This window comes from Oratosquilla oratoria, chromosome 25 (assembly GCF_046742065.1).
Source record: "Oratosquilla oratoria isolate Oo_2021 chromosome 25, ASM4674206v1, whole genome shotgun sequence".
NCBI classification, from domain to species: Eukaryota; Metazoa; Arthropoda; class Malacostraca; order Stomatopoda; family Squillidae; genus Oratosquilla; species Oratosquilla oratoria.
In genome coordinates, this window is record NC_134801.1 from 51,940,040 (window position 1) to 51,952,539 (window position 12,500).

Consider the following 12,500-nt stretch of genomic DNA (forward strand, 5'->3'; position numbering starts at 1 on the left):
ACTTCCTCGAACGCCTACACAATCCTCCTCCTCCTCCTCCTCCTCTCTTCCTCCTCCTTCCACCTCCTCTTTGTATTTTTCCTCCTTCTTCCTCGTGTATTTTTCTCCTAATTCAGCCTCTTCTTCCTACTTCCTATACCTCCTATTTCCTCTTCCACTTATTTCCAATTCCTTCTACTTTCTTTTAAACCTCTTACTTTCTCTTCCTCCTTCTCCTATTTTCTTCTCCTCTTCCTTCTCCTACTTCCCTACTTTCTTCTCCCTCCTCTTCTTCCTAATCAACATTCCTCTTACTAATTCCTCCACCTCTCATTTCCTCCTCTTTCCTCCTACTCCTCCTCCTCATACTTCCACCTTCTCCTAACTCCACTTTCACCTACTTCCTCCTCCTACACCTACTTTTCCTCCTCCTACATCTACTTTTACTCCTCCTCCTCCTCAATCCTTCTACTTCCACTTCATCTTACTTCTCCTCCTTCTCCTTTTCCTCCTCCTCATTCCTCCTCCTACATCTTCCTACTTCCACTTCATCTTACTTCCTCCTCCTCCTCCTCCACCTATTTTTCCTCCTCCTTTTCCTCCTACTCCTCCTCCTCATTCCTCTTACATAAGAACATAAGAATAAAGGAGACTGCAAAAGACCATATGGCCTACACTAGGCAGCTCCGTAGCTTCCTACATCTTCCTACTTCCTCCTCAACAAAACGCCACGCTCTCTTGCCTGCCCACCACCACGGTCACCTCAATCCTAGCAAAACGCAGGTCAGACCGCAGGAGAAGTGAAGGAGAAAAAAAAAAAAGACGAGTGGAGGAGTGGAGGAAAAGAGGAGGTGGAGGAGGAGGTGGAGGAGGAGGAGGAGGAGGAGGAGGAGGAGGAGGAGGTGGAGGAGGAGGAGGAGGCAACTACACAGAGGATTTTCAGCTCAAGTTGCCGGAAAACGTCCTAATCCTATTACTCCAAGTCCGGAAATTCAGCAGAGAAGTTTCGCCAATGACGGATCCGCACCTGCTCTGTCTAAGCCTCAAAAATGAGCAAATATAAAACAATAAGGGAGAGAGAAAGAGTGAGTGAGAGGGATAATGAGAGAGAGATAGAGAAGGAGAGGGAGAGGGAAAGGGAGAGGGAGAAGGGGAGGGGGAGGGGGAGGGAGAGGAAGAGAGAGAGAGAGAGAGAGAGAGAGAGAGAGAGAGAGAGAGAGAGAGAGAGGAGAGAGATAGAGAGAGGAAGAGAGATAGAGATAGAGAGAGAGAGAGAGATATATAGATAGAAAGAGAGAAGAGAGGGAGAGGAAGCGAGGAGAGAGGAGACAGTGAGGGAGAGGGAGAGGGAGGGAGAGAGAGCGAGGGAGGTATGGAAGGAGGGAAGGAGGAAGTAAGTGGTGGAGAGGGATAGAGAGAGGGGAGATGAAGAGGGGGAGGGAAAGGCTACAATTTGGAAGTACTTTGAGTAATGAGAATAATAACCAACAATAACTGCACGTGTTTTATGCAAATCGTTATTTCAAGAATTTGAGTAAAACCCCTACGGATGAGAGTCGCGTAGGTTTCTTTTTATGACGAAAGACTAAAATTCACTCAAAAAGAGAATGATGAGCACTTTTGACTTCTATAGTCTATCCTTTCTCCTCTCTTCTGTACTCTCCTCTTTCTGTTCTCCTCTCTACTTTCTACCACAACTCCTTTGTATGACTACTTTTTCCTGTGCGACAGAAGCCCTGGCTATTTGTAAAAAAGTATGATACATAGTCTTGTAGCGATGCTACTATTGGTACATACGAGTAGAAAGAGCTTTTGGGTGACTTCGTCTTCCTTTATTGTAAGGTACGAGTGAACTGATTTTACATGTGGCGGAAGCCGCTATATATACCGCGTGGGTAAGTTACCCGTGGTGCGTATACTGGGTTAGGTTAGGTCGGGTCAAGCAGGGTCGCACTGGCAGAGAAGCGTCAGGTCGTGGGCGACATCAGTCACGTTCCATGTCACGTGACTGTCGCGTTTGTACAGTCTAGACCCGTGGTTCTCAACCTTTGTTTTGCCCCTGCCCCAGCTAAGGCTAATCACCTTTAAAATCCTGATGCCCCGCCCACGTGGTGATGTGCAATTCTTATGTAAACTTCCCTTCAGCTGAAAAAGCATAAAACTTTGGTGTAAAACCATTTCAAAAGAACAAAGCATCAATGAAAAATAAAGTATAAAACAAATTGAACAAAATAAAAATAATATATTTTGACCCAGGCTTCCTCAGTTGCCCTCAATTGCCCTTCTGAGAATCAGAATTGCCCACCTGTGGGGCGTACGCCCCACATTGAGAAGCACTAGTTTAGACCAAGCCACTACAAATACCCGGTAACATTTATAATATTATATATATATATATATATATATATATATATATATATATACATATACATATATATTCTTTGTATATATGGCAGGAGATTTTCTCTCAAGCATGTTTGGTTAAATTTAATGGCAAGATTATTATTGCAGAGCTTTTGTCTGCCTTTTCTCTTTCTCTGAGAAACTTTTTCCCTTCCACGGGAAGTTGTCTTATAATGTCAGCATATGAAATTGTTTTGTATGTTACTTTGGTAAAGCCATGCCCAAAGTAACATACAAATCAATGTCATATGGTGACATTATAAGACAACTTCCCGTGGAAGGGAAAAAGGTTCTCAGAGAAAGAGAAAAGGCAGACAAAAAACTCTGCAATAATAATCTTGCCATTAAATTTAACCAAATATATATATATATATTGATAAGTATTTTAGACAAATTATTTGGATGATGGAGAACATATATACAGGGGAAGGCTCGGAACCCTATACACTCTAACGTTTCGTTCGCGTAGAACTTCTTCAGAGAGTGTATGTAGAACTGCAATTGGAGTTTATGTACTAAATCTAATTATCTTTTCGGACACTTGGGAAAGGTCGTTTTACTGGCGTGTTTTAGAATTAAAATACTAGTTTCTTTAGCTAAATTGATAAACCCTCCTCGATGATTCGATGAGTTATTAGTAGAAATATATGCTGATTCAACAATTCTTCTAGTGAATTTATCAAAACCTTTATGTAGCACTTCAGCTTCTCTCCAGTTTGGTAAATGATCAAATTTTTCCGCATGAACTACTAAAGAATTAGATGTCCTATGTGCTTTTATGTCGTTTTTATGTTCATAAATTCTTTTTTCTAATCCTCTTGACGATTCGCCATAATAAGCCATTGAGCAACTATTGCACGGGATTTTGTATACGACGCTGTTTTCGGAATTGGTTCTCTTTTCAGAAGTCTTTATTAAATCACCTATCCTCTTGTTAGTTATTTTAGCTATGTTTATACCCGATTTTGTTAAATATTTGTCTATTATTGGTGACGTTTCTGAGCCAGGTACTGATATAAAATTTGTATTATTTTTATTTTTATCATTTCTCTCTTTCTTTCCGCGATTGTAAATATTTATTGCTTTTCTTTTTGTTCTTTTCAACATTCCCTCTGGATATCCAAGTTTGTCAAAGGTTTTCATAATGTAATCAAATTCGCCTTCTAGGTATTCATTACTACAGATTCGTAGTGCCCTGAGAAAAAATCCTATTACTATACCACTCTTTGTCCTATCATCATGTGCGGAGAAGTAATGTACTAAATCCTCTTTGTTTGTTTCCTTTCTGTATACTGAGAAAGTTACAGTTTTTCCCACTCGTCGTATTAACGTATCTAGGAAGGGCAATTGTCCGTTTTGTTCCTCTTCTACGGTGAACTGAATATCGCTGTTGACCGCGTTAAGCATTCTCACTTTATTATTTACATTGGTGTAGGGGATCACACTGGTTTAGATATGTAGACGACGTCCTCGCAATCATCCCCGAAAACACCAATGTAAATAATAAAGTGAGAATGCTTAACGCGGTCAACAGCGATATTCAGTTCACCGTAGAAGAGGAACAAAACGGACAATTGCCCTTCCTAGATACGTTAATACGACGAGTGGGAAAAACTGTAACTTTCTCAGTATACAGAAAGGAAACAAACAAAGAGGATTTAGTACATTACTTCTCCGCACATGATGATAGGACAAAGAGTGGTATAGTAATAGGATTTTTTCTCAGGGCACTACGAATCTGTAGTAATGAATACCTAGAAGGCGAATTTGATTACATTATGAAAACCTTTGACAAACTTGGATATCCAGAGGGAATGTTGAAAAGAACAAAAAGAAAAGCAATAAATATTTACAATCGCGGAAAGAAAGAGAGAAATGATAAAAATAAAAATAATACAAATTTTATATCAGTACCTGGCTCAGAAACGTCACCAATAATAGACAAATATTTAACAAAATCGGGTATAAACATAGCTAAAATAACTAACAAGAGGATAGGTGATTTAATAAAGACTTCTGAAAAGAGAACCAATTCCGAAAACAGCGTCGTATACAAAATCCCGTGCAATAGTTGCTCAATGGCTTATTATGGCGAATCGTCAAGAGGATTAGAAAAAAGAATTTATGAACATAAAAACGACATAAAAGCACATAGGACATCTAATTCTTTAGTAGTTCATGCGGAAAAATTTGATCATTTACCAAACTGGAGAGAAGCTGAAGTGCTACATAAAGGTTTTGATAAATTCACTAGAAGAATTGTTGAATCAGCATATATTTCTACTAATAACTCATCGAATCATCGAGGAGGGTTTATCAATTTAGCTAAAGAAACTAGTATTTTAATTCTAAAACACGCCAGTAAAACGACCTTTCCCAAGTGTCCGAAAAGATAATTAGATTTAGTACATAAACTCCAATTGCAGTTCTACATACACTCTCTGAAGAAGTTCTACGCGAACGAAACGTTAGAGTGTATAGGGTTCCGAGCCTTCCCCTGTATATATGTTCTCCATCATCCAAATAATATATATATATATATACATACTGTACACCCCGACTTAAGCCTTACAGAATGATAGCTCTTCTTATACATCGAACGTTAAGTCCTAACGATCCAACGTCTTAGCGTTAGAAGTACTTAGTGTGATGAAGACCACTTTCAATCATTCACTCTTGTCTTGACATGGCTCCACATCTAACATTTTCAACTAAAACTTGCGTTTGCTGAGGTTCATTACTTCACTTTCGGGTTGCACAAAAGGCATATTTTGATTATAATAGAATATATAGTCATACCAGATAGAACCATTCCTCAATACACGAGAGGCTAAACTGCAAGGGAAGATACCATCGGTGGTATTCTTAAAAAAATCCTTATATTAATCTTTCCCTTCTAAGGATTTATATAAGATTTATATAAGGAAAAAATTATTTCAAGAATAATACTGTATTTCTATAAGATTTACATAAAGAAATTATCTAAGAATAATACTGTATTTATATACGATTTATATAAGGAAATAATTAATTTAAGGATAATACTGTATTTGAATAAGATTTATATAAGAAAATAATTTATTTCAAGAATAATACTGTATTTATATATGATTTATATAAGGAAATAATTTAAGAAAACTGTATATTAGATTTATATAAGAAAATAATTCATTCTAAGGATAATACTGTATTTATATAAGATTCATATAAGGAAATAATTCATTTTTAGAATGATACTGTATATCAAAATCATATTTCAGATCCAACCATGTTGACGCAGCAGTTGGTTATATAGGTTCTGATTCAACTAGAGCGGACGTAGAAACTATTCATAGCTCGAATTTAATCCCTCAGAAGCTGGAAGGGAAATCATTTACCAGCTTTGTTTTGGCGAAAGGTCGAATACGAGAGCCAAAACCATCTAAAGCTTTAGCTTATTCCCACTTTTTTTTATTTATTCTTCTTTGTTTACACGCTTTCTTGGTGTCGAATGGTGTCTTATTATCGGGGGGCTCCGTTACCGCTGTTGCTGTTAATGGATTTTGTCCTAGTCATATCAAAGGGACACAGAGACTTTAGATCATTCAAATTTTATAAAAAATGTTGCAGAATACACTAAAAAGAATTAAAAAAATATATAGGGAAAATATCCAGATCTCCTGCAAGGTGTCAAGTGAATGAAATAGAAAAATATATAAAACATTTTGCAATGCTGGAGAGGTTAAACCAGATAAAACCATTTCTTATCTGTAGATAAACAGAACAAAAATAACAACACAATATACTGTGTTAGGTATGAAGTCATTAACAATGTATGTATATGTATGGGGAAAGAGGAGGAGGAGAGGAAGGAGTGGTAGTGGGAGTGGCAGTGAGAGAGTAAGAATGTGTGTGTGTGTGTGTGTGTGTGTGTGTGTGTGTGTGTGTGTGTGTGTGTGTGTGTGTGTGTGTGTGTGTGTGTGTGTGTGTGTGTGTGGTGTGTGTGTGTGTGTGTGTGTGTGTGTGTGTGTGTGTGTGTGTGAGAGAGAGAGAGAGAGAGAGAGAGAGAGAGAGCGAGAGAATGAGCGAGAGAATGAGAGTGAGTGAGAGTGACAGTGAGAGAATGAAGGAGTGAGAGAGTGAGAGTGAGAAAATGAGGGCGAGAGTGACAGTGAGAGAGTGAGAATGTGTGTGTGTGTGTGTATATGTATGTGTGTGTGTGTTTGTGTGTGTGTGTGTGTGTGAGAGAGAGAGAGAGAGAGAGAGAGAGCGAGAGAATGAGAGTGAGTGAGAGTGACAGTGAGAGAATGAGAGTGAGAGTGAGAGCGTGAGAGTGAGAGAGTAAGAGTGAGAGAATGAGGGCGAGAGTGACAGTGAGAGTGAGAAAGTGAGAGAATGAGAGTGAGGAAGTGATATAGAGAGAAAGTGAGTGACAGTGAGAGTGAGAAAATGAGAGTGAAAGGGTGAAAGAGTGAGAGAGTGGGAAGATGGGGACGGAAGCTGAGCATTCTCTAATGAAGAGTTGAGCCAATTTACAAGTTCAAAGGAATTTCCGATCGCTCAAGACTTCATTTTCTTTTCCTTCGTTCACCAGAAGTACCCATTAGTGATTTTTCTTTTCTTTATTTTTTTTTTCAATGTTTCAAGTTCCTGCAAATCTTTGATGCCTTGAGAGTGTGTGTTTATTTTGTTGAAATAAACAACATTCAGTTTCATAATTTAGCTTTGTAAATACCCAAGTAATCTATCCATTAATGTTTTTTTTTTTCTTTTTTGTTTCTCAATGTTTCAAGTTACTGCAAACCTTTCATGCCCTAAGAATTTGTTTATTTACTTGAAATGAACAACATTCAGTTTCAAGATTTAGTTGTGTATACGCCCAAGTAATATACCATAATATTTGTGAATTGGTTAGTTAACTTGCATGTTTTACTTACGTTTAGTTGCTTAATATATTTTACCACCACTGTCAACGCTGTCAACAAGCTTCTTCATATTTTCAATTTATTTGTATTCCCTTGCGGATAATAGCTTCTACTACTTACAGGTCTGTGATGATTTTAAACACTCCCTAGAAAAGATTCTAGAATTAATATCCCTGCAGCAATGATAATAATCTGGAAGATCAAATGAGTCCAAAGTAGGCTAGATATACGACCTTATACTCCATTTCCCCATTAATAATATTCCATCTATTCTATAAACGTTTTTATCTTACTCAGCTTCCTTGTAGCACTTTCTCTTTTATTCTAGACACCATAGTTTTTGTATCTTCTTTGCATCCCCTCAGGAAGGAAAGAAATTGTATTAAAGTGGCACTTACTGACAAGTCTATTAAGATAAACACTAATCAAGGACAACGCCTTTTTCATTACGTTTCGATAAATCTGTACCAGAGGAAAGTTGGTGTTTATTTTGAGGAGAGGGGTTGGTTATTTTGGGTTGAGGAAGGAGTCTATTTTGAGGAGGGGGGTTGGTTATTTTGGGTTGAGGAAGGACTAATTTGTCTATGTTCTTTGGAAGAAGTCTCTCCTGCATGGCAGTTTCATTTCAGTTTTGAACGACAGAGATTTCAATTCTCTCCTGCATGGCAGTTTCATTTCAGTTTTGAACGACAGAGATTTCAATTCTCTCCTGCATGGCAGTTTCATTTCAGTTTTGAACGACAGAGATTTCGATTCTCTCCTGCATGGCAGTTTCATTTCAGTTTTGAACGACAGAGATTTCAATTCTCTCCTGCATGGCAGTTTCATTTCAGTTTTGAACGACAGAGATTTCAATTCTCTCCTGCATGGCAGTTTCATTTCAGTTTTGAACGACAGAGATTTCAATTCTCTCCTGCATGGCAGTTTCATTTCAGTTTTGAACGACAGAGATTTCAATTCTCTCCTGCATGGCAGTTTCATTTCAGTTTTGAACGACAGAGATTTCAATTCTCTCCTGCATGGCAGTTTCATTTCAGTTTTGAACGACAGAGATTTCAATTCTCTCCTGCATGGCAGTTTCATTTCAGTTTTGAACGACAGAGATTTCAATTCTCTCCTGCATGGCAGTTTCATTTCAGTTTTGAACGACAGAGATTTCAAATAATTTTCACGGTCTTCATCACCACCATTTGTGAAACTGATTGACCGAAGCTCGCCAGTCATTTGCCAGCCGTTCTGGAGTCAGGTTTACAAATACGAATTCCTTTGCTGAGCATTTGATATATATTTTCTACACAGTAGTTTTGCAAAGAATGAAAAATATTTTCATAAACGGAATTGCATCACGGGAACACAATCTAGATTTTTAAATTGAATACGTAGAACAAATGTCGGGAATTCCGGTCGTGGCTGTATGCAAAAACAAACAAATGATTTGATTATCTGCATGAGCTAAGCTGTGACAGATTAAAAAGACCATACACATAAACCCTTGTTATAGTCGAGAATAGCATGAACGCAGTTTAAGATGCTAAGACGTAGTTGTACGCGTATGGAATATTATTAGCTTATCTATGGGTTTCTACAAACAATAAGATCAATGTAGCAACAAGAATATATAAAAACTCCCCTAACACATCGTTTTTATTTCTTGTACAAGACATATTTATACATGTATGGAATATCATCAGCCTAGCTATGGGCTTCCACAAACAGTAAATAGGATCAATGTAATGTAACGGCAAGAATATATAAAAACTCCTCTAACACATCATTTTCATTCTTGTACAAGACATATTTGTACGCGTATGGAATATTATCAGCCTAGCTATGGACTTCCATCAACAGCAAATTGGATCAATGCAACGGAGAGAATATGTAAAAACTCCCATAACACATCGTCTTTATGCCTGTACAAGACATATTTGTACGCGTATGGAATATCATCATCCTAGCTATGGGTTTTCAAAAACAGTATATTGGATCAATGTAACGACAAGAATATATATAATAAAAAAAACTCCCCTAACACATTGTTTCTATTTGTACAAGACATATTTGTACGCGTATGGAATATTATCAGCCTAAGTATGGGTTTTCAAAAACAGTATATAGGATCAATGTAACGACAAGAATATATATGATAAAAAACAAACTCCTGTAACACATTGTTTTTATACTTGTACAAGACATGTTTGTACGCGTATGGAATATTATCAGCCTAAGTATGGGTTTTCAAAAACAGTATATAGGATCAATGTAACGACAAGAATATACATAATGAAAAACTCCCCTAACACATCGTTTTTATACTTGTACAAGACATATTTGTACGCGTATGGAATATTATCAGCCTAGCTATGGGTTTTCAAAAACAGTATATAGGATCAATGTAACGACAAGAATATATATAATGAAAAACTCCCCTAACACATCGTTTCTATTTCTTCAACAGGAGAGGCTAAGCTTGGTGGCGCCATGGGTCGTCAGCATCATCACGGTCATGTCCATGGAGGGCGTCTGCTGCGTCTACTCCAACGTTCTACGGGACCACGTCAATAAGGTAAAGTCACCCCTTCCGTCAATAACATACAGTCACCCCTTCGACCGTCAGTAAGGTAAAGTCACCCCTCCCGCCCAGCTACGCCTGCGTTCATCTCACATGCAACTATGACAACACCCATATACGCACTCATACGCGCACACACACCAATATCCACGTCTATACAGACATACACCACATTCAGAACCATACACCCACGCACACACCCAACCAACACACGCGCGCACACACACTTTCCCCATCTGCAGATTTAGATCATTGCAGGTCCTCTAAGGAAGGTAAGCCGGTACGATCTTCTCTCTACGACAATAGATCTTGCGGAGTCGTGGGATGTGATCCTTTATTCCACCCGCATTTAGTGACAAAATACCCCAAAGCCGGACACACGATTTGAAGGGCACTAGAGACTTGGAAGGCAGAAAAGAAGGGCATAAACGTGTCTGGGGTGAAGTACTTTAGAAGTGTCGTGGCGACTGCGAGGATGGAAAGAGTGAGAAAAGTAAAGGTAAAGCAGAGAGCGAGCAGAGAGGGTTACTCGAAGAATAGGGGGATACGTTTGGACATGCAAAAATAACAAGTGAAGAATAATGAGCAAACTGACTGTGAAAGATATTGGTGAATGAAGTAAAGTTGTGGGGGAATACTAAGAATAAGGTGAATGGAATAAATGTTATATATTGATAAAGAGATGGTGCGGCCAGTGGACGAAGGGGAGGAGGTCGCCACTTGATGAAGCGTTGGGGGTAAACCATCTTCAGTTGTGAAGCCCTGTTGTAGATGTAATGTATTGCTGCCCGAATATTGAACATGGGACAGGGGTGACCCTTCGTCCTCAAATAACTAAGACGGAGGGACAACAAACGAGTTTGTGGATAGGTGTGGGATGGGTGAAGGGTGGATAATTGATCAAATTCGGCCACTTCTCTAATAAGAGGATTTTTTGTTGATATATGGGCACGTACACACACATTTACTCACGTCCACCCACACGTACACGTGTGTATATGTATGAAATATATGTATGTATATTTTACAACCACAAGTGATGGCATGGAATTAAAGTTAATTAATGTGGTTGAAAAGATGAAAATCTGTTCACTGGGGACGATTCAGTTATGTTATATATATATATATATATATATATATATATGAGTCCTACTATGATTATTTACCTCAACCACAAAATGATCCGTTACTGGAATAAATTACATCACAGTAATTGAAATTAGCACTCAAACTGTTAGAAAACTGGAAGGCATCAGAACAAGCTGGAGAAACGCTACAAACCGACAATGGTGGCACATTCCATGCTCTATAATCACTGTTTCAAGAAATTCGGGATGTTGATGTACATACATACATACATACATACATACCAAGGCTTTTTCCCCCTTACAAGGGAGGTAGCCAAAAAGGGAAAGGCATAAAATCATTTCCACCCATTCCATCCCTGAATACACTCCACACTCCTCCACCCTCCCTCCTATCTGAGCACCTCCTGGATGACGGGTCATCCCTGCACCTTGTCCACTGCCCTGGGTCAGAAACAGTGTCGCAAGACACAGCACATCCACAGCAAGGCCGATTCATTAAATCGGCGACCCCCCCTATCCGTCCCCCCATTGCATAAAAGGAGAGGATGTGATACCATATAAAAATAAACAGTGATAAAGAAGCTACCAGAGAAAGACGGTTTAAGGGACACGCTGGGGACAAAGAACAATAAGAAGAAAACCAAGAAATACATGGAATGGAACACTACAGAAGGAGCCAAGGGATGATATGAATGTGGTCAAAGACAAATTTCAAGAGAGATTTTGTTGGCGTCGATACTTGGAAGTCCTTTGCGCCGCATGACGTCAGAGGGAGTGAAAGTAACGGTGTGTGTGATTCACCATGGTCTTGAATCACGTGTTGGAGTCGTGATCGACAGTTATTTCCCTCCCGGAAGAGAGCTCAGAGCTCATATATGACCGATCTATGGGTAATGCTGTGACCTTACACGCACACACACACACAACTCTCCGCCCACAAGAGTTGGAGTAACGACTCGCAGCGCAGCGATACTGAAATTATTTCACCCCTGGGTGCCGTAGTGGCGGCCGGGAACTCTAACCACTGCGCCACGAGTCAGGTGTGTGTGTGTGTGTGTGTGTGTGTGTGTGTGTGTGTGTGTGTGTGTGTGTTATTATATAATGTTTGTATGAACCACTTTCTGATTTGTAGAAAATAAATTTGCCATTAATGAGTAGGAGTGGACAGTGGTAGTAAGTTTTAGTTCTATATCATATATCGTGCTGTATAAAGCATATAACCTGATATGGGATGGCGTGCACTACCGTGTATTATAGCTCTGAACAAAATCCTTATTGAATATGAAATTATATTACAAGTGAATCAAACGTTTATCCTATTTCCATACCCGTTGGTGCTGCGCGCGCGCGCGCGCGCGTGTGTGTGTGTGTGCGTGTGTGTTTATCTAATCTACCTAATTGTAGTATACAGGAAAGGAACAACGCTCGTTGGGTCCCGTCTCCTATTCTCAATTTTTCAAACACACCTAGATTCGAATCCATTTACAGTTCTAACTTAATATATATCCTTGATGTCCACTTATCTTATCTAGATTTAAATTCATGTATTGTTTGAGC

The 12,500-nt window shown here is 38.9% G+C and overlaps 1 protein-coding gene across 2 annotated transcripts in view; it reads left to right on the forward strand.

Annotated features, from left to right (window-relative positions):
- The window catches only part of LOC143038956 (uncharacterized), a 335,442-nt gene that overhangs the window by 269,893 nt on the left and 53,049 nt on the right, over positions 1 to 12,500 (forward strand). For both annotated transcript variants that reach the window (XM_076208769.1, XM_076208767.1), the window contains exon 6: positions 9,742 to 9,849. In XM_076208769.1, coding sequence (XP_076064884.1) covers positions 9,742 to 9,849 — 108 coding nt within the window. The remainder of the gene's footprint in view (positions 1 to 9,741; positions 9,850 to 12,500) is intronic.